Source organism: Aulostomus chinensis, chromosome 15 (assembly GCF_037954235.1).
Source record: "Aulostomus chinensis isolate RoL2024-O1b breed Wild chromosome 15, RoL_Achi_v1.0, whole genome shotgun sequence".
Classification (NCBI taxonomy): Eukaryota; Metazoa; Chordata; class Actinopteri; order Syngnathiformes; family Aulostomidae; genus Aulostomus; species Aulostomus chinensis.
In genome coordinates this window covers 21,223,736-21,247,454 of record NC_141334.1, presented here as the reverse complement: position 1 = coordinate 21,247,454, position 23,719 = coordinate 21,223,736, and the positions used below count along the sequence as shown (strand labels likewise).

The 23,719-nt window shown below is 39.3% G+C and overlaps 1 protein-coding gene and 1 long non-coding RNA gene across 3 annotated transcripts; both read right to left on the bottom strand.

The window, feature by feature from the left end:
* Window positions 1–106: 106 nt before the first annotated feature.
* On the bottom strand, window positions 107–13,802 carry acat1 (acetyl-CoA acetyltransferase 1). 2 transcript variants are annotated; one of them, XM_086225919.1, is made up of 12 exons: window positions 13,664–13,802; window positions 12,864–12,911; window positions 12,661–12,778; window positions 12,389–12,565; window positions 12,143–12,243; window positions 8,657–8,800; window positions 1,698–1,848; window positions 1,530–1,625; window positions 1,333–1,446; window positions 950–1,014; window positions 686–843; window positions 107–421 (listed from the first exon to the last, which is right to left on the bottom strand). In XM_086225919.1, exons 1-12 carry the CDS (start codon window positions 13,712–13,714, stop codon window positions 301–303), a joined length of 1,344 nt encoding a protein of 447 aa, XP_086082045.1. In that variant the 5' UTR covers window positions 13,715–13,802; the 3' UTR covers window positions 107–300. The 2 variants fall into 2 exon arrangements, with proteins under 2 accessions (XP_086082045.1, XP_086082046.1); XM_086225920.1 differs by having other exon boundaries at window positions 110–421; window positions 12,470–12,565.
* A 3,867-nt stretch (window positions 13,803–17,669) lies between these two features.
* On the bottom strand, window positions 17,670–20,479 carry LOC147249157 (uncharacterized). Its single transcript, XR_015119512.1, has 4 exons — window positions 20,288–20,479; window positions 19,932–20,173; window positions 18,752–19,736; window positions 17,670–18,120 (listed from the first exon to the last, which is right to left on the bottom strand). It is a non-coding gene; the product is annotated as an uncharacterized LOC147249157 (long non-coding RNA).
* Window positions 20,480–23,719: the final 3,240 nt, after the last annotated feature.

The following is a 23,719-nucleotide window of genomic DNA, read 5'->3' as shown; positions in this document are numbered from 1 at the left end:
TGTATAACTGTAGGTCAGACCTTAGTCATCATTAACACCAATAACACAATATTGGTTTCATAAAAACAATTTATTCAACCATTTCAATTGAAAGTTAAATTACTATTACTCAGTTTTCAAACAAAGGAGTGTTCTGACCTCTGGAGCCATTGTGTCATCTGAGTTGAGTGCTTGTCTACTATGAGTAAGACCACCAACAAGGAAGTTGTAACAGATCATTCTTCTGTACAAAAGGGAGTTTTTAGTCGACAAAACCATTTGAACCATCCAGGAAGGAGATGGTTGGTGCAGCCAAGTTTCTTACAACTTCTGAATAACAATAGAGGAGGCTCCACCCCCCCCATTGCAGATACCAGCTAGACCATACTGGCCTGACTTCAGGTTGTGCACCATGTGACCCACAATTCTTGCTCCAGACATCCTGACAGGAAAAAAAAGCAACTATAAGCAATAACACACAACAGTTTAGCAACACAAATAACCACTTACAGACATGTTCCCAGAAAATGATATATTTTACAAAATAAAGAAACTGAAAGCTGGGTGGTTGAAACAAGTGATGCATAACATTAGTTTACCAGTTAAAAGTTAGAGGAAATATGAGCTTGTTCATGGTAGCACTGAATCTGGTAGGGTCGTAGTTTGATTCTGTTGTGGTCCTCATACTTTTGTATTATCATCTTACCCGATAGGGTGCCCCAATGACACAGCTCCCCCATTGACATTGACTTTTGCAGGATCTATGTCCAACATCTTGATGTTGGCCAGAACGACCACACTAAAAGCTTCATTGATCTCCCACATGAAGATGTCGTCCTTCTTTAGCCCTGCTGCCTCCAGGACCTAACAGCCACACACACAGAGCAAAAATTAAGATATTCTGGCATCCATACAGAAAGTGGAGTGTGAAGCACATCTGTATTAAATCTTGATGAAAAGTCACACTCACCTTTGGAACAGCAAAAGCAGGAGCAATGGGAAAGTCAATGGGTGCGACTGCAGCATCCGCAAAAGCTATGGAACAAAAATGACAATGTATTAAAAAACCTAATGACGAAGATGCCTTCACACCCTTTGGGAAATAGGCAGATTTAAGACTCTTTTTTTTTTTGACTAAAAATGGACATGGTTGAAAAGAGGAGGCAGTGACTGATTCTGAAGAGTATCATTCTAACTTTTTTAACCTTTCAAATTACATGCCGCCCTTGACACTACAGTGAGTAAATTCTCAAACTGTGGGAAACAAAAACTAACACTGGCAATCAACTCTTTGGTCACCTAAATGGAAACACTTTGTGTGAAATGTAATGTGCGAGTGTGAATGACATTTACAGATGATCCTGGCCAACGGAGTGACATTTAGTCTGTTTGCGGCATCTGCTGTCATCAGAACAAGAGCCGAGGCCCCATCATTCAGTGTGCTGGCATTAGCTGCAGTCACTGTGCCTGAAAACAACAACAAAGCAAAAGATGGACAACAATAATAATTGAAAGGAAGGGGGGGTGATACATTGTAACGAGATCATTACCATTCTCTTTCTGGAACACTGCCTTCAGTTTCGGGACTTTGCTGAAGTCAACTCTTCTCCACTCTTCATCCTCAGACACAACCATATCAGGTTTGCCTACAAGGAGCCATAAAACCATGACAAATGGAGGTGACAACGGACTTAACTATTGCTCTTTCTTCAAAGTACCTCTCTGAGGAATGCTAACTGGTATTATCTCCTTGGCCAGCACGCCAGACTCGTACGCTGCCTTGCTTCGGCTATATGAGCTGATGGCGTAGGTGTCCTGCTCCTCCCTGGTGATGTTGCAGTTCTTGGCTGTGTTCTCTGCACAGTTACCCTGTTTGAGACAATAAGTAAATACCACCCTATATTAAGCATGACATAAGTTGATGCACAGTTATGTGCAAGCATCTTTTCAAGTTTTGAGCCGGTGCAGAAGTGGTCTCATGTCAAGCACCCTGAGATTTCAACTAGCATATGAACTTGCCCTCAGGACAGGAAAAAAAAGGCTTGAGCAAACCCTGGAAGACACTTTGGTTTTGATGCAGTAAATTCCACAAACAGCCTCTGACTTAGACTACAATGAAAATACAAATGTAAAATTTCAATTAAAAAAGTGCTTTGCTGTTTTAAACAATGAGGACAACTAAATTCTTGAATGAAAAGGAAAAAAAAATCCTCAGAGCTGCAGTCTAATCTAGATCTATAATGTCTGACCTCAGTGAACTGTAATATTTAGGTGCATATTCTATCATGCGAGTTGTGCTTGCCGCATGGTAGGGTGTTGTGTACTGACATTGTTTTTTGTTTCATCAACAATCATCTCACTGTTGTCTTGTCTTTTACATGGGAGGCTAAAATAAGTCCACACAACCGATTTGTTTGATGAAGGAGCGTCCGCTACTTATTTGACCTCGTCTTCCTTCATTTTGAAATAATTGTTTCACTTCTTCTTCTATGGCGTTGCTACAGTGTTCTTCTTCTTCTTGTAATATGTGTATATAGTAGGCAAGAGGGTAAAAAAAAAAACATCAGTGTTGGTGCACGGTGCAACTTTGCCTTGTTTTGTGCATATGCATATATATATATATGCATATATATATGCATATATATATATGCATATATATATATATGCATATATATATATGCATATATATATATGCATATATATATGCATATATATATATATATATGCATATATATATATGCATATATATATGCATATATATGCATATATATATATGCATATATATATATATGCATATATATATGCATATATATATGCATATATATATATATGCATATATATATATATATGCATATATATATATATATGCATATATATATATATGCATATATATATATATATGCATATATATATATATATATGCATATATATATGCATATATATATATATATATGCATATATATATGCATATATATATATATATATATGCATATATATATGCATATATATATGCATATATATATATATATATGCATATATATATATATATATATATATATATATATATATATATATATGCATATATATATATATATGCATATGCACAAAACAAGGCAAAGTTGCCTTGTTTTGCGTACGTACGTACGTACACACGTACACACGTACGTACACACGTACGTACACACGTACGTACATACGTACACATACGTACGTACATACGTACGTACACACGTACGTACACACATGTACGTACACACGTACGTACACACATGTACGTACACACGTACGTACACACATGTACGTACACACATGTACGTACACACATGTACGTACACACATGTGCGTACACACATGTGCGTACACACATGTACGTACACACATGTACGTACACACATGTGCGTACACACATGTGCGTACACACATGTACGTATACATGTACGTATACATGTGCGTACACACATGTACGTACACACATGTACGTATACACATATACGTATACACACATACATATGTACGTATACACACATACGTATATACGTATACATATATACGTATACACACATACATATATATGTATACATATATACATGTACACACATATATACACACATATATACATGTACACACATATATACACACACATATACATGTACACACATATATACACACACATATATACATGTACACACATATATACACACACATATATACATGTACACACATATACACACATATATACATGTACACACATATATACACACATATATACATGTACACACATATATACACACATATATACATGTACACACATATATACACACATATATACATGTACACACATATATACACACATATACATGTACACACATATATACACACATATACATGTACACACATATATACACACATATATACATGTACACACATATATACACACATATATACATGTACACACATATATACACACATATATACATGTACACACATATATACACACATATATACATGTACACACATATATACACACATATATACATGTACACACATATATACATGTACACTCCTAGGGCATTAATGGTATCGCTTCCAAACTTTGCCACATTAATCACACAACTCTGTTCTCCAAAAATCTTTAAAAGTTTTTATATGAATTACTCTGTTTGGATTTTATAAGCCCTCAAAGTGGGGGAGAAACGTTTCACGCTTACAATGGAAGTCTATGGGAAGACCGTGTCCTCTCAGGTCGATACCATCCATCCCACAGCTTTTAAAAACACCACTGCATTCCTGACAAAAATCCCTACAAAAATATGGTATTATGTGTCACTTTTGACCAACGTATGCCGACTTATTCAGCTTTTCCACACTCCAATTCTGGTGATCCTCCTCTCTCTCCACTCTAGCACAGATCAAAGACAGAGCAGTGGGGGAGGGGTTCTTAAAGGGCCAGCTCTCAGCTCTTCTCTCACTCTCTGATCAGACTCATGCTTCTATCTCCTAAACTACAAGCCCTACAGATTTGGCAAATACACCATTGGATCCAGGCCGCACGGGGGCTCAGGCCCTAACAACGCCGCTTGCAGCTTTGATTTGATTTTCACACACTAAAAATGTCCAATTTTCATCTGCTCTCCACTATGGCACAGATGACAGATTTGTTTACTGTTGTCATGGAAACCACAATTGGAGCTTCTCTGCCCTCATGCCCTCACATACTCTCAAACAAACACTTCTAGCTTCTAAACTAAATCACCCACACCTTCAATAAAAACACCATTCAATTTCTGACAAAAAACTCTACGAAAAGATGGCTTTACATTCCACTTTTGACCAACATATGATGAGTTATGACTGCTTTTCACAGTAAAACTGGCAAAATCCTCCTCTTCTCTCCACTCTGACACAGATGGATGAAACAGAGCGAGCAGAGAAGGGAGGGGCTCTTAAAGGGCCAGCTCTCAGCTCTGCACTCACACTGTGCAGCGCACTGAGGCTCGTTTCTCCTAGACTACCTAGGGATTTGCCAATTACACCGTTGGATTCGGGCCAGCGTCAGTGACGGGGCCATAGGCCGCACAGGGGCTCAGGCCCTAACAACACTTCTTGCAGCTTTAATTGTTTCTTTGTTCATTAACTTTATACAGAACTTCTTGTCTTTCCTTGAAACAACTTTTCCTTTAGTAAAGTTTTTTTGGTACATGCAGTTGAACAAGCCTCTCATTTTTGAGCTTGTGAACGCATCGTTCTGCGTAGCATTTAAATTATTGATTTTTTATTTTTGTAACTCATCATCGATAATGGCTCACAGTCACAATACTGTTGACCTCCCGTGAGCCTTTAATCTCCATCCTGACCAGTGAAGAGAAACCACCTTGTGCCTGAGAAGGGCATCGTGTAGAGCCAGCCAGCAGCCTGAGACCAGATGGCTGCGAACCAACGCGCTCCAGCGAATCCCAACGGTAGCCACGGTCGTCAAGGCGGAGGCTTTGGAGGCCGTCTTCTCACCAGTTCATTGGAGAGATACCGTATATTGATGGGAGCAATCCAGCTGAGAACATAAGCCGGTTCCATTTTTTTTTCGCAGTGTCACAATGACAAGATCACTGCTGCATCTATTCAGGCCTGGTTCGCTCTCTCTCCCTCTCACTGCCAACTTCGCCTGACTCCTTAGAGTCTGCTCGTCTATTCAATAGTTGCTTTTTTTATTTGTAGGTCACTATGATTCATACCGCACACCTTTTCGCCTGCTACCTTTGCTGTCCATTTGAATCTCAGATAAATCTTATAATTCACGTCTGATCCTCCACATGTGCCTTAATCGCTTTGCTGGAATTATTACTCTGTTTTACGTGTTTTCCTTTTGTATTAAATCCTCTAAAAATTGCAAGAAGTTTTCCATCTCATTTAAATATTTGTATGCAAGCCACTGACCCGCAAAGAACTCATTGATAAGCTATAACCTGATCGTTTCTCACTGGATGAAGCTAAATTACAACGAGTGGTGCCCCGAGTGACAACTGTGTTAAACATCCTAACGATACATCATCACCAGCTTATCAAGTCACTACAATACCAACAGTAAAATATGGTGGTGGTAGGTCTGGGGCTGTTTTGCTGCTTCAGGACTTGGGCGACTTACTGTGATAAATGGAACCGTGAATTCTGCTGTCTACCAAAAAAATCCCTGGAAGAGAATGTCTGGCCATCAATTCATGACCTCAAACTGAAGCAAACTTGGGTTCTGCAGCAGGACAATGATCCAAAACACACCATTCAGTCCACCTCTGAATGACTGAAGAAAAACAAACTTTGGAGTGGCCTAGTCAAAGTCCTGACCTGAATCCGACTGAGATGCTGTGGCATGACCTTAAAAAGGTGGTTCAAGATCAAAAACCCTCCTGTGAGGCTGAATTACAACAATTCTGCAAAAATTACCAAAATTCCTCCACAGCGCTGTAAAAGACTCATTGCAAGTTATCTCAAATGCTTGATTGCAGTTGTTGTTGTGGCCCAACCAGTTATTAGGATTAGGGGGCATTTACTGTTTCACACAGGGCCATGTATATTTGGATTTTTGTCTCCCTTAATAAGAAAAAACATTTAAAAACTGCATTTTGTGTTTTCTTTGAACAATATTTAAATGTGTTTCATCTGACATTTAAGTTTGACAAACTAGCACAAAGATAAGAAATCAGGAAGGGGGCAGACACGTTTTCACTTGACTGTGTGTGTGTGTGTGTGTGTGTGTGTGTGTGTGTGGATACACACACACACAAACATACCGATATCTACTCTTTCCTCGAATAAGACTTTTCTTATTTTTGATTCTCTATTCTTTTTGGGATAAGATATCATCTCAATTCCTTATTCTTTAGTTATGTGTTATTCTTCCCACGGCACAGATTTCATTATCCGTTTCCTTCTATTTCATGTTTTTGTGGGGCAAAATGGTTTTAACCAGTTTCTAATGATCTGTGTAATTGCTGGTATATTTAATATTGTATAATTCTGTTTATCTGATAAGGGGGAAAGCCCAAGAAGGGTTTTACCACATAAAAAAGTAAATGTTTTGGAGATTGAAAATAAGGCTGCAACAACGAATCGAATAATCGATTAAAAGTCAATTAATAAATTTGTTACCAAACAAATTTGATTATCGATAATTCATTGGCAAGAAATGCAAGTGTTTATAGACATGTAATGCCACGAATATAAGGAGGAGGCGAGCCATCTCTCTTCTGTAAGAGTTGCACGCACGAGCATCCGCAGTTCACAACAACATCGGTGGCGTCCATTGCAGCAGCATGTGGTGATAGGATGAAAAGAGATGAGGGCTGGGAGTATGTCACTCTCATTAAAGAAAAGAAAAAAATTGCTTGTCAATTTTGCAAGGAGGGCTTCGCTTGGCACAGGAACATGATCGTCATGAATGAACATCTGAGCAGAAAGCATGTAGGAGTTGTAGAGGAGCTGGATGAAGACTCACCTCAGTAAGCTACAGACTTGGCTTTTCACATTTAAAATGTACTTTCCACAGCAGAAAGCCTGATTTCTTTTTACAGTTCAGTACTGGTCAGGACTCGGGTCCCATTGGTCTCATTCAATGCTCTATTTGGGATATAGAAACAGGAACGCAAAGATGTGATCAATTCACTTAGCAGGTTGCTGATACAGTCTGGGGTAGAAACACTACGTGCGTGTATGTGTATGTGTGATTACCGCATACAGTAGATGGGTCTAGATTGGATCCAAGCTTTAAGCAGTAATAGAAACCAGGCTTTATCATGCAGCCCTGAACCCTAAAGCCAAGACATCCATGTCATCTATGCATCTATACCTGCTGTGTGCCAGATTATAGAATCAAGAACATGAAATGACTAGAATGTATTTTTCACATTAAAAATATATTTTTTTTTATTTTTATTGTCTGTATTGTTTGTTAGAACATGCCCAAAACAACTTCACGCTAAATTGTAAAGGTAATTGCAAAAAAGTGCGATAAATCCGACTAATCGATAAAATAATTGCAGATTAATCGATAATTCAATGAACCATCAGTTGCAGCCTCAATTGAAAATTATCAAATCAACATATGATATGCATTTCCTCCATTACTTTGGACCAGAACAGTTCCTTAAATTTGGCACAAAACAAAATATGGATGCAATTTTAATTACTTTCTCCCAAATTCAGCCAGTAACTTGCTAATGTCTCCTTGTTTTGAATGGATAATAGATTCACTGAAAAATTTTATTTGGATTGTCCATGAAAACCCCCTCAAAATAAAAGAATGAGTTGTTTTCCAGGTATGAGTGTACATGTTTATCCATTCTTGATCAGTTAGATTTGTCTGTGATTAATTTTCCCATTTAACCAATATTTCTTCACTTTCAATTAATATAAGCAATGTCCCTGTATATGTGATGAATTCAGTTTTTCTGAGAATCATTCAGCTATAAAGTATCATTTAAAACTTTATATCCCATCGATTTAATCTAGGAACTTCTTACCTGTAGGTATTTACATAAGTGACAATTTGAAAGGTTAATTTTTTTCCATAAGTCTTCAAATGTAGCCCCTCCCTTATTTGTGATCTTCTGAATGAACTTCACCAATCCTTTTTCAGCCCATATTTTAAAAATTGAGTATCCAAGCATTAATACGAAATGATGGTTACCATGTGAAATTTGTTGTAGACATCAGTTAGTCCATCCTTAACAATCAGGTCTTCCATCCTCACTCCTCCATAGGTTGGGGTCTCTCGGGCCATCACATATGGAACATTTGACATGCTCTCCATGCCTCCCGCCACCATCACATCCTAGAAGGAACAAAAAAACAAAACAAATCATTTTAGAAGCACATCACACTAAGCAATAACAATATATGATTTTTTGATGCGTAATCAGTCAGCATAATTCTTTTGTGTGTCAAGAAAACATGATGCCATGGCAAACAAAGCATTCCAGTGGTCACAACAGTTTTGCATGATTTTGTAATCTGTTTTCTTGCACAGATGGTTGGTGTTGACTTCAGTGCACTTACAATTTACTTTTGGGCTTTTCACATTTTTGCATTCAAACACAATATTACAGCTCTTAACTGTGCAGGTATGTGTCTTTTTATTGTAGGCAGAGCCCCACCATGCCCAAAACAGAGCACAGATTGAAAATGTACAGTTGTAAAGGATAAAGAAACAAACATTTAAATGAGAAACAACATGAGGCTCTAATTAATTTAATAAAAGAACATAAAAAGATTACTTCTGTTGTGATGTGGCTGTAAAATTAGACTGACTAAATTTTGTGTGTGAAAATCTCTCTCTCTCTCCACACACACACCTATGTGTGTATAGATAGATTGAGATAGAGAGATATATATCTATAGATTTCTCTCTCTCTCTCTCTCTCTCTCGCTCTCTCTCGCTCTCTCTCTCTCTCGCTCTCTCGATATAGATAGATAGATATGTATGTAGATGTGCTCAACTAGATTCAGGTCTGGGGAAATGGCAGGCCAGTCCACAGCATAAATGCCTTCGTCTTGCAGCAACTGCTGACACACTCCAGCCACATGAGATCGAGCACTGTCTTGCATTAGGAGGAAGCTATACATCTCTTGATGTACTGGCCTGTCTCCTGGTAGTGCCTCCATGCTCTGAACACTACGCTGACAGACACAGCAAACCTTCGTGCCACAGCGTGCATTGATGTGGCATCCTGGATGGGCTGCACTACCTGAGCCAGTTGTGTGGGTTGCAGACACTGTCTCATGCTACCACTAGAGTGAAAGCACTACCAGCATTCAAAAGTGAACAAAACATCAGCTGGAAAGCATAGGAACTGAGAAGTGGTCTGTGGTCACCACCTTCAGACCTATTACTTTATAGGGGGTGTCTTGCTAATTGCCTATAATTAGTGTATATATATACACATATATACACACACATACACACACACACACACACACACACATATATATGGAGATGAATTGCCGCTCCTTGCTGTACATGACAGATCCTAATAAAGTAAGGAAATATTAAAATAGCAGTTTTGTAGTAGTGAGGAAGAAAATAATAAATAACTGGGTAACTAGAAAATAAGGTCACAATCTTTATTAGGTTTCACACCAATTACCTCATCAAAAGAGAGATCAATAAAATACATTACTTAGAGATTGACTGGGGAATTATTTCAGTTTTATTTTTTGGTTAGAGGAATATTCTTGGATATGTAGACAACATAAATTGGCAGTTTTTAGAGGACACCAATACTAGCTTTTTATAGTCTCCCTGTCAGCCCTACAGAAAGGACACACTTGACAAACATATGGTGTCTGAAACCCATAAAATAGCCTGTCAGCACAAGGTAAATTGGTCAACCAGTAATAATGACTCATTTTATAACTATACTTTTTTTTTAAAGTATATTGTATATGCACTTGATTATTGAGCCCCCAAAAGCAGGAAACTTAGGGGAAACATATATATACACACACAAAAGAGTCAGCATGAATCAATTATGAATGAAATGTCACTGCAACTGCAACAACACACTGGACTATGCAGAAGAGCGAGAGTACAGAGCCAGATGATATGGCCTAAAAATGAAACTGAAAACTGTTTTAAAAATAAAACAGAAAATTTAACCAATTTTTTTCTGCCCTACTGAAAAGCAAACAATAGATTACAAATAAATGGCTCAAAACAAGTTTTAACTTTTGGGCGGCATGGCGGTGCAGTGGTTTGCACTGTTGCCTCACAGCAAGAGGTTTCCGGATTCGAGTCCCGGCTCGGGAACGGGATCTTTCTGTGTGGAGTAGGCCTGTGTGGGTTCTCTCCAGCACTCCAGCTTCCTCCCACAGTCTAAAGACGTGCAAATAGGGACTAGGCTAATTGGATACTCTAAATTGACAGGTAAGACTGTGAGTGCGTGAGCTCCAGGCCCCCACGACCCTAAAAAGGATAAGTGGAAGCAAATGGATGGAGGGATGGAAGTTTAAACTTTATTCTTTATTTAACTTGAGGGTAAAAGTGCAATCCGACAAGCCCAAACATGCTTGAAGGTGAGATGGCAGACCGCACCATTGTTAAGACTTTTATAACTTTTAGAAAGCTTTCTCTAAGTATATCTTATTATTAAGGGTGTCAAAAAAATTTCGAAAAAATAATAATGAAGAAAATAAAATTCAAAGACGCACAAAATAAAAATCAATGTAAAACAAAAAAAATGTGAAGCAGCACCATACACCACTAACATTTATGACTTTTGACCCTCTTGCCTACTGCACACAAATTTACAAGAAGAACAACAAAAAAAGCACTGTTTTTTAATTGAAATTTTATGTTTGCATTTTAGTCTAAAGGGAAAATATACAAATATTTAGTTTTTTCAAAGCAAGGAGCATTTTATTTTGTACTGACGCAGCGATAATTTTTATGTCTGCATATTATGGAAGAAAATAAAGAATATTTGATTTTTGCATTTCTGATTTTTGATTTTCTTCCATCTTTATTTCGTATCATGAGTATTTTGTACTGTGAGCCCTGTTTCTTATTTCATATCGTTTCATGAGTTGACTATTTCGTTGCACCCCTACTCATTATTGTATCTTGTTTTAAACCTGGCAACGACACAGCACACATTTATTGAAAAGGTGTCACTTTTGATAAAAATAATGATAAACACTCTGCTGCATGCCTCTCTTTTAAGTTTCTGGAATAAATTTGTCGTGCTGCTTACTTTGGTTGCAACAGCTTTTGAACAGACCTTACAACAAGCACTTGTTTGTTCTAAGTCTGATGCAAGAAAACCGAAAAAAATTCCATATCAAAGATGTAGCACCACCTTACTTTGGCACAAGTTCCAACTCTCCCCTCATCGCTGCTATGTTTGTGAATCTACAACGTCAGGGTGCGGCCCACTAACCTACCTCTGTAGAGCATTGCAACGCATTAGTTCCGTTTTTGACACTCGCGTGTGAAATTATATATATATATATATATATATATATATATATATATATATATATATATATATATATATATATATATATATTTTTTTTTTTTTTTTTTTTATAAAAACACATAATCCTTAACTTTAAATTTGAATTGATTTAATCAATGTATCGTGCACATCTACTATGGTGTTATTCATTCTCATGTTACCTGGTGTCCACACATCAGACTCTGAGCCGCCATCATAATGGACTTCATCCCAGAGGCGCAAACTTTGTTGATGGTTGTTGCTGGAGTGCTGAGGGTCAAGCCTGCATATACATGAGTGCATTTAGAAATTAACAACATGAACCCTCATTTTGTATTCACAGAGTCTAACCTTGGACATGAACAAACAATACAGCTTACGTTCCCATTAATCAATTCATGAATAAAGATTAAGATGCTCATACGCACCTATATGAGCAAGAAGTATCCAATATAACAAAAGGTGTAGCTGGTGTCTCCTGGTGTGTATCAAGTATAGCGTCGTCTTACCTGCTCCTAGCAGGGCTTGTCTTGTGGGGGCCTGTCCTTCTCCTGCTTGTAACACATTGCCCATGTAAACTTCATTCACATTTTCTGGAGTAATTCCTGAAGACGCAAAACATTTTATTGTGTCAAATCACATGCAGCACTACAAAAATTGGACAAATAAAAAATTATAGGAGTTTGTGAGCATACTGTACCTGCTTTATCTATAGCTCCCTTAATAGCAAGAGAGCCTAATTTGGTAGCAGGAACTGCTGCCAGGCTGCCTTTGAAGGAGCCTATTGGAGTCCTTACCGCACTGACGATGACAACTTCCTGAAACCACGCACCAAATGCATTATGTGTGCAGGCCAAACATGAGACGCTGATAACAATGTGATAGCCCGGCTTGCGCACTTACATTGAGTGAAGGCCGAGATGTGTATGTTCTTGAGATGTACTTGGGAGCCTACAACAGCAAAATAATGAGTTTCAATAATCGGAGTTTGTTCAGTTTTAACTTAACAGCACCTCCGTCCGCTGGATGGTTTGTTTAAAATGAAACACAAACAGCAATCAATGTCAAACATTACCACCCTAAATTCAACTATAAGGATTACCAACAGCTGCACCAAATATACTCAACCATCCAGATTTTTATGAGGAAAATTTTCCAAATCTTTTATTTGTCTGTTAAAAACTTGGTGTGGAACTTGCCATTTTGCCCCATTGTCAAATTCCATCACAACAACAACAATAAATTCATGGACAAGTTTTTTTATTATTTGAAATTAGCCAAACACAGCTATGAAGCACCCAGTAATGATAACAATGAAGGTAGCCATATAACTTAAGCTAGTGTTACTTCAAGGAGGAGCTATCGAATGGTGTTCGGTTGATGCGTTTTCAAATGAAATGCCCCAATTTTTTGCTGATGTTCTATCATCTTCAAGTGCGACTAACTTGCTTATTCTTTAGAGAGAGAGAAACTGTGGCGTCAGTGAGATTACAGCTGTGATACATCGTTGCAAGTGTCTTCTAACAGCTTCACTAAACCACAAGAGTCAACTTGGGCAAGTTCCAGGCGTTCTCACAATGTCAATAACGCTAGATACAGTTAGCACTGTTAGCAAGCTACTGCCACCGCTTCACGACGACGACGGTACAACTAACATTCACTGCTAAAACAAAAACACGGCTGGCAGAGATACATTTTCTTACCAAATGCCTACAGATGTGAGCCTGTAGAGTTAAAAGTCCACTGCATGACATTTTGGACTAAGAGACGTAACTCTCACACGTTCGGGCCCACTTAACCTTCTGTCACACAATGTAGGCTAACTGAGCCAGCCTATAGCAATAAGAGGTGTGTCCTGACGTCATATAGCTTACGCATTATGGTTGTTGTAGTTTTACAACTCGTCCTCTTTTACTCTGATTTAGATTGGTAAAAGCTTTGCTGTGACTGACTGGACTGGAGTAAATTGGCAGATAAATCAAAAATATAAAAATGAAATAATACTATAATAATAGACTCAAACACGTAAAAAGAAAAGTGGGGAAAGGACAAACTGTGCAAACACAAACAAACAAATGAACAAAGAGATCAATTGTGGTACGACACATTATGAATGACAACAAGAAAATTAAAATCCAATGTTGCATTCAGTTTTGCTAGCATGTGAGGTGGAGAAGGAAAGAACGAGCTGGGTCCCAAACACAAAGCGGTGCCAAGGCAGACCCAGTGATGGCAGGTCGGGACAGCTTAGGGAAGAGGTTTATAGGTTGTTTTTTTTTAACAATAATTGTCATTTCCCTGTTCATCCATCTGTCCATCCATGCATCCATCCATTTCTATACCACTTATCTGTTAAGGTTCATGTGGTGTGTGTGTTTGTGTGTCACTAGCGACTCTTCGGTTGCTCTGCTAAATGTCCACCCTACCTCCGAGCCATGCCGCCCCCTCCCATTGCATCTATTCGTATTTTATCTTTTTATGTTGTTGTTGTATTCTGAGGGTTTCAAAATTACTATTTTTTATTTTTATTAATTTCTAAACCTTTAAATCTCCACTCATTTTTTTGGCTCTTTCTTGCTGTAGGTTGTCACATAGCTCTGGCATGTTGTGGTTCAGGTCTCTGAGAAACAAAATCCCTGTTCCAGAGGAGGCACAGTGGATCAAAGTCAGGTACTTGGACTCCAGGTTGTCTCAGCACAAGAGTGAGAGTAAAATAAGAAGAACCAATTGATAAGTATTGGGTTGTTGAAAAAGGTGTGTAATTGTTAATTGTTTTTTTCCTTTTTTTTGTTTGGTTCGATGCTGTGATGTATTAAGGTTGTAAGGTGGAAATACATGAGGAATGAGGGAAAACATAGAAATAAAAACATTAGTTTGCATTGTCTTCCCCTTTAAAGTGGTATCAAATAATTAGCATTATTGATTTATATCAAGGTGGTGCAGTGGTTAGCACTGTCACCTTACAGCAAGAAGGTTCCGGGTTCAAGTCCCCGCTTGGCCAAAGGATCTTTCTGTGTGGAGTCTGCATGTTCTCCCTGTGCCTGCGGGGGTTCTCTCCAGGTACTCCGGCTTCTTCCCACAGTCCAAAGACATGCAACTAGGGACTAGGCTAATTGGATACTCTAAATTGACCATAGGTGTGAGTGTGAATGGTAGTCTGTCTATATGTGATGGACTGGCGACCTGTCCAAGGTGTACCCCGCGTCTCGCCTGAAGCTGCTGGGATAGGCTCCAGCCCCCAGCCCCCCCCCCCCCCCCCCCCACGACCCTTAACAGGAATAAGCGGGAAAAGTTGGATGGATTTCTATCAGTTTCAAATATTATCTTAAAAATAAAATAGCTGTCATTGTTATATTGTTATATCCTCACCAGATGCCTGAGCACTCCCCAAACACTGTCTCCTCCATGGAATACATGTTGGAAGGACTGAGGAGTTCGTCAAAGCCTTCCTTCCAGCGCCCAATTATCTCCCCAGTTGATGTCAGCAGCCTCTCGTCCCCGTTGTAAACAGTGTGGGCAGGTCGATGCCTACCCCCGAGGCGATGTACGGTATGCCAGATCCTTTTTGGACCCAACTGATAGTCATTTTCCATAGCCACACCGAACCTCTCCCACGCCCCAATTTTTTGCCTAGGCTGCACACTGCTTGGACTGTTGGTACCAGTCGGCTGCCTCTGGAGACCCATAGGCCAACAACGCCCTATAAGCCTCCATTTTCAGCCTGACGGCTCCAGATGGAATCTTTGACTCTTCAACCTACCAGAAAAAGAAAATTTCAATGTGAGGCAAGAAGTCCTCAAAATACTGAGCAAGATCGCACTAGATGAAAAAAAGTAAGTTGGGGTTCCTGGTTGACATGGTACACAGAGTGGGACGCCCCAGGGATGACAACAAAGCACTGCCAGTCATTTTACAATTCAACATGCGTACCTTTGGGATGCAGATCTGGAGAGAGTCACGCAACGCTGACGTTCTGCAGAAGAGGAACCTCTGCATCGCCGAGGTCCCGCTTGGGGAAAGACTGCAGAAACAAACTGTGGCCCTTGGTCGAACTGGCACACAAGGAAGGAAAGAAAACCAAATGGCAAGGTCCAACAGTTATCATCAATGGGGTAAAATTCACAGCGTGAGAAGATAGCCTTAAAGACTATGATATATAGTTATGACAAAAATAGAAACAAGGACATCTAAAATGATAAGCTAATTATATAAAGTAGGAAAGCTTTATTATGGCCTCAAAACAGATTATTTTTGCACTTGATAGTGATAATGACAAGAGCATTGTGAACTTTTCCAAAGGTAGAGTTTTGATAAGCTCTTTTTTCTGTTAATTTTTCTCGTTCTTGTGTATTGGTGTCTACACATAGTTCCTTTTTCTCTTTAGTTATGGCAACTAATAATTTCATAAATCTTAAAATGCTTTCTCTTAATGTCAATGGCCTATATCTATCAGGAAAAGAAAGGCAAAATTTCTGTTTTGTAGAAGATCAAACCTAAATTTGATTTTTTTACGAGAGACACATTTAAGTGAGGACAATGGTGAGTTCTGGAAAAGTGGGGTAAAAGTGGGGTGACCACATTAGTAGTAACATACAGGCACTTTTGCATGTGCCTGTGAAGTGCATGCTTCCTCATACGTGTGCATGTGGTCACGTGATGTGATGGCATCATTTTGTGCGTGTGATCACCTGACTTTGTCTGTGCGATGTCATGTTGTGCGTGTGATCACATGACTCCGTCCATCTTTGAGCTTACGATCACGTGATTTTGCGCATGTGACCACGTCATTGCGTTTCATATCTAATACATGATATTTTTTTATACAACTTTTAAAGTATGATTTTATTTGGCATAATTTGATCAATTTATGCAGAGCCTGCCCCTGCGGCATTGTGGCAAAGGGTTATGGGAGTGGAAAATTTCGCCAGTGTTTGAGCCTAGATTTGTTGTTCGTTGTTACGATTGTGGTAGCAAGTGCGTGTGCGTGTGTTCGTGTGAGTGCGGCTGCGCTATTTGACTCCTAGCCTTCGGTCTCTGACAGAGTGAAAGCACCGATCTAGACAATCAAATTATTTAATATATAGTGATCCTTCAATGTTTCAAACGGATGGATTTAATTCACCTTGCTGTAACAAAATTAGAGTTTCTATTATGCTTTTATTCTCTACTTCATGTGGTGTCCATGTCATTAAACAAATAAACATCTGCTTTAGTAAAACCTTTAGCTCATGACCTGCAGAAAAAAGGTATTTCCATACAAGTTAAGACATGTCCTCTCTCAATCCTCAAACAGACCATGTGTGCAGTATGGTGTTCATTGCCTAGCCAGGTCACAAATGAGTAAATGTTGGGTTAAACAACATGGTTTTATTTTTAAAATTCACACACAAAGATACAATAGAAAGAAAGATATCTAAAATAATAATAAAAGAGTGCATGCTAGTTACAATCTAAAGAAAGACATTAAAAGTAATAATTAAAATAGTGAAAACCGTTTTACATCTGCAGATCAGAACAATTTTTGAGCAACTAATGGTTTGGGTCACCAAGTGTGTGAGATCATCATCAGATCACCAAATAACGGCCAGAATTTTTCATGCTCGCTGACTTTGTTGCTCTGCTCGTTGAGTTTGGCCATAAAGTTGCCACCCTGCACCAATTCATCCAACATAAACTCCACTGCTCCTGCGATTTTCACAGGGTCGCAAAGTATGTGTTTCAGAAACAGGTAATTTGGGATTGTTGTCGTGAAACTGTCGTTACACAATTTTTTCAAAATATCTTCGTAACTTGCTTCAAGATAATGATTTATCCGGGATTTGTTCCAGGCAGGAGTGTTGACTCTGACTCAGATGGTCAACGTGACACCCATAACACTCATGTTTCCATAGTATATTCACCACCATGGTGAGCAGGTGGTAGACGGCAAATTTCACATACTGCACGAAACGGGCCCCCAGGTCTTTATGCATAAATGTATCTACACTGTCCACACACACACCACTGTGAATGGTAGCGTCTTCCAGAGGTGAGTTGGAACGCGTGGATGAAAAGTCCTGATATGGGTGGCTGTTGGATGGTGAGGGTGTGAATGGCATCGGCATAAGTTGTGGTGAATATTCTCCACGGGTGTGTTGGGTTGGCGGTGCCATCTGGACGTCTGTAAATAAAGAAATGAGAGTAGGGAGTTAACATCTGAATCACACGTAGACATTCTGTCTCCCTCCCCTGGACTATGGACTACTCCAACATACCTACCATTTCTTATCAGATAAAGGCATCAAGCCTTCGTGTTACTCGGACGGATGCAGGAAGCTATCACATGCCTTATCCCCCTCAAGATTCCACAAATTATCAAAGATAAGGCATTTTCTAACTCCTGCAAACCCTTTGGCAAACATGTCCTTCTCAATGACTTATTGTAGGTCATTAAACACTTTGCACAAAGCAACCTGTCACACCACTGTACAAAAAAAAAGTCTTTAAATTCTTTTGGGCCTCTTTTTGTTCTACCGAGACATGTGTTCAGGTAAGCACCATTGTGATGTAGAACTTTGGGCTAATTTTTTTTGACATATTACACTCAATCATGAACAGATGTGTTATGCACGGCGCCGACCCCGTACAAGTCCAAACATGCATTGCCCACACTCAGATAAGATTTACCCTCTACATATTTAACTTTATACACATACCGAAAAACCCCTGTAACAGTCTCCTCGCACATTAGCATTGCGCTCTCATCTACCCACGTTTTTTTGCGTTTTGGTCTACATGCTGCTCAGACATACCCTCGAGAATGAGGCTGGAATCCAGTTCTCCTTCGGGATGCGTAGACATTCTGGTGAGTCACCTTTCTGGTACCGATAAATTGCCGGTCTGGTCTGGTCGTGCTGTTTGGTATGATGCTGGTGAAATGAGCGATGTGCTATGTTTCTTATACCTTCAATCTAGGGTCCATGGGCTGCGCTTGTGTCCTCATAGGCTGACCAGCAGGTGTGTGTGTGTGTGTGTGGGGGGGGGGGGGGTGCTTTCAATCTAATACAGAACACGTCCTCCTCCTCTTTTACTTTTAAAGTTTTAACAATCCCACAAACACCTCAGGCATCATAAAAAAACACTACGGTAATAGCACTACGTGTAAAAAAAAAAAATTATTTATCACACCAGAGCACACAGGGAAAACAGTACAGTCAGATGAATGAAAATAATAAATACAACGCTGTAGCTACACCTAGTTAGAATCCCAAGTGTTTGAGATCATGCATTGATCAGCATAAATGTTCCAGTAGTGGGCACCTACTGGTACACTTTTGAAATAGTCATCAATCGCTTTTGTTGCCACACCTGGTTGCGCTCGTGACACCAACAATGTCTCAGCAGCGCCCACGATTTTAGCAGGAGTGATGAGCATGTGTTTCAGAAACAGGCAATTTTTAATTGTGCGGATGAAGTTTCTATTCCAAAGCTTGCATAATATGTTTTCATAATTTCTTTCAAAATAATCATTTGGTATTTCTTTCCCACATGTGTGGTTGCTCTCGCATGAATGCTTCATCTGGCAGCCCAGACAATCATCAGTCCACTGTGTGTTTATCGAAGCATTGAGGAGCAGTAAGACAACAGTTCTGAGATGCTCAATGAATTTGGCTGAAATTTCACGATTCATGAACCCATCTTCATGATCCAGGTACAGTCCCGCACACCCTTAAGCATCCTTTGGCAGACATTCCAGCTGCCTAGTCTCCATCGCTGAATACACTCGCTTGCCCTCAGCTATTGTTCGATATAGTAAAAAAGACACAGAAATAACAACACCATTAAACATGTTAAAATAGCCATAGCACCTCAAAGGCAGGGTTTGGGTTCCCCACCCCTCCTCTCCTAAAACAAAAGGCCAGACGTCACACGTGGTCAATATGGGTGTTTGACAGCATGAGAGAGGACATGTCAGAACATGTCTGGAAATACCTTTTTCTGCAGGTCATGGGGAGTCTCACTGGTGTCAACTGTTGAGGGCCAATCTTTGATGTTTGGATTATGTCCCCAGTAGGTGCAGTACGTCATTGGACAGGTGAGCCATGAACATCCACATGGCAGGCTAGCACCGCTGGCTGTATACCCACATGAGTCTTCTGCCATGCTGTGCTCAGAAATCGTTTCAGATAGGTCACAGGTCTTGGGCAGAGTCTTGAGAGTCAGCAGGTCCTACACTGTGCGGATCAGGAATGATGACTTTTACTCAACAAAAAATGTTTAAAAGCATCCTAGAAATTTATCATTGTATCAGGTAAGGACAACAATACATAATCAAAGAAATTGCTTACCATTGCAATCAGCCATTTTCAAAAAAAAAAATTCTCCTGGTGAAAAGATATAAAGAGTCGTACGGTCCACTGAGGTCTTGTTGTGTTTTTCAGTCAGAAAGAAGGAAACAAAGTGTATGCCAAGTAGGCTGTGATATATCTACAACTAAATAAAGGGGGTTGGGTTCCCCACACCTTTCTCCCCTAAAACATAAGGACAAACGTGTGACTTTTAACACCAAACAGACCATATGGTCTGTTTGAGGCTTGAGGGAGGACATGTCTGAACTTGTCTGGAAATAACTTTTTTTCTGCAGGTCATGGGCTAAAAGTTTTACTAAAGCAGATGTTTACTTGTTAAATGACATGGGGCCTCATGTATCAATACTTGCGTGGATCTCATACTAAAAAACGGCGGGTTCAAGAATCGCGAAAGTTGTGTACGCACAAAAAAATCCGGATGTATCAATATGTGCAAGCGCCAGAATCCATGCACGTTTCCTTGATACATCCCAATCAGCGTGGAATTGAGCGCAGATGTCGGAGGACTGGGCCCGCCCACGTTACACCCACCTATAAATGCGCAAATTTATTTAAATAGGGTCTCTGCTGTCGCGGCTCGCTAAACAATGTCAAAGAAAAAGAGGTTCATGGCGTGTGAGCTGTAGGAGAGACAGCAGATTTTGTTTGGCAGCCTGTCCAGTGGTGTCAGTATTAAACCAACATAGAGAGACAAACAACCATTCACACTCACACTCATACCTATGGTCAATTTAGAGTATTCAATGAGCCTAGTCCCCAATTACATCTCTTTGGGTGGTGGGAAGAAGCCAGAGTACCCAGAGAGAACCCACACAGGCATGGGGAGAACTTGCAAACTCCACACAGACAGATCCCATGCCCGAGCTGGGACTCAAACCCGGAATCTTCTTGCTGTGAGGCCACAGTGCTAACCACTGCACCACCGTGCAGCCCAATATATTACATTCTAAGTCATAAATGCAGTCATCACACGGCAAGAAGTTTCTATTTTGTCTCAGTAAGACCAGAGTGGCATTGTTTACAGTTTCAGATTTATTTTAAGCTTTTATCTTTAGATTGGACACACATGGGTTGAATTCTGGCTTCAGAAGTTACAGAAAATTACAGAAGTTACCAGTTGAGATGTTTTCATTCCTTCAAGTATATTGTTGATAGGGGAACTTGGTCTGTTCTGAGATTGTGTCTTGGAGACTAGATGTGATTAAGGTGGAACAAAAATGAACAAATTACCTGGATTTTGTTTTCCTATTAATGCCAATTGGAGCCGATCAATATCCATGTCCCACACACATGGATGTACCAGTAAGTGTAGTTACAGAGGTTGTGGTAATAGGATGAATTTAATTTGCTTCTTGCTGTGAGGCGACAGTGGACAACTGCACCACCGTGCAACCACACTGTAGAGCATCAATTTTCATTTAAATCACTTCAGTCCTTTGGTTTTGGTGAAATATTTGTCTCCTATATCAAAATGCTTTTAAAGACACTAGTTGTTGTGTCATGTTATTCCCAAATACTACTGTAGGTAAATTTATTCATATATTTGCTTTAACTGTAGATTAATCCATACATATATATTTGTTTAAACTGTAGTTGAATTTATACATGTATTTGCTTAAACTAGAGTGCAGGAAACACAAGGCAGTGAAGCACAGACCAGACTGTATAAGAGTGGACACAGGTGAAAAGGTCACCACAGGGAATAGCAGGAGTGTAGCTCATGGCTAGCATCACTCCCTCAAACTAATTAAGTCAGAACAGAGTCCACAGAATTTCTACGGTAGCATGAAGTGGTGGGAGTCAGACGTAGATAAGAGCAAGGTCGTGAATCAGGACAAGAGAGGTTTTGATCTTCACAGATGCAACAAGAAGTCTACGATGGGAACAGATGGTGCTGGCATGCGGTCAGACAGAAGATTCTGCAAAATAACACAAGATCAAAAATTCACACTTGCACGCAGAAGCGATCACATCAGCACCTCCTTGTAACACATAAAACTGGAGAGATAGTTAGATCGTTGGACTTCTTGCCCCAACGCCAGGGACGATGCATCTGCGTATGCTGACTCCAGGATAGGGGAAGACGATCTCCAGAGCTCTGGATTCTTTCCTGTTAATCTGAATAAACTCTTTTGAACCAACTGGAAGGTGTCCTCTCCAGATTTTGAACAGCACAATATAGACTCTGTGGGTCCTTCTGATTCATTAATGATGACTTGTTGAAAAATTCCTACACTACCAAAAGATTTTCAGTTTGTAGGTCGACTGACAAGGCTGTCCCTGCTCTCCGTTTCTCTTTATTACAGTTGTTGAGTTGCTTTTAATTCAGATTTGACAGAGCAATGCCATCCAAGGTTTGAAGATATTTGCGAGAGGTCAGAATAACTTAGCTAGCAGATGATACAGTTTTATTTCTAAAAATAAACAACAATTAGAGACAGAATTTAAGATAATAGACACTTTTTCTAAAGAATCAGGTTTAAAACTTAATCCAACAAAATGTCAAATACTATGTCTATATAACACCAAATAAACTGTCAAGTGTAAGACTCCAGTTAAAGAAAGTGTTAAAATCACATTTCTAAAAATTGGAATGATTGTCAAATGAAAAACTTCAAACCCAAAATACAAAATCTAAAAATATATTTAATATGTGGCTTCAAAGAGACTTGTCTCTACTAGGAAGAGTTTGTCTACGTAAGGCAGATGGCATCTCTAGATTTGTATATCTTACTCTCTCTGTCTTTGTCCAAGATACCCTCTGTAAAGAAATAAACAACACTTTAATTAATTTTGTTTGGAAAAAAATAATAAAATCATAAAAAATGAAATCATAGCAGGGCCAAGAGGTGAGGGCAGTGTGGGATGTGAACTTTACCTTTAAAATAAAATGGATAAAAGAATATTTTAAAAACCCAGAATCCCTTTGGTACTTCATACTACAAAATATTTTTTTGAAAAATTGGAGAGCTACCATTTCTTTTAAATTGTAATTACGATGTTTCCAAATTACCACTAAAGTTGTCTAAATTTCACCAACGAGCTCTTTCAGCAGCAAAACTGTGTTTTGTCCACAACTTTTCTCCACACAGAACGGTTATCTTGAACATTGAGTTCATAACTAGGAAAAATAAATCATTGTACCTTAAACACTGGATTGACATAAAATAATTCACCTGGGAGATTTACAAAATGGTGAAGGTGAAATTTTTAGTTACAAGGAATTTCTCGGTTCAAAAATCTTTCCTATTACCTGTAAAGAATATCAAATGGTGATAAACACTATTCCCAGAGGAACCCTCCAGCTGTTAAAAGGACAGGTCAGAGGGCAGGAGACAGAGAAAGTCGATTTTACCCTCTTCATCAGTGGTTTAAATATTATGAGTCACCACTGTAACAATAAGCATATAA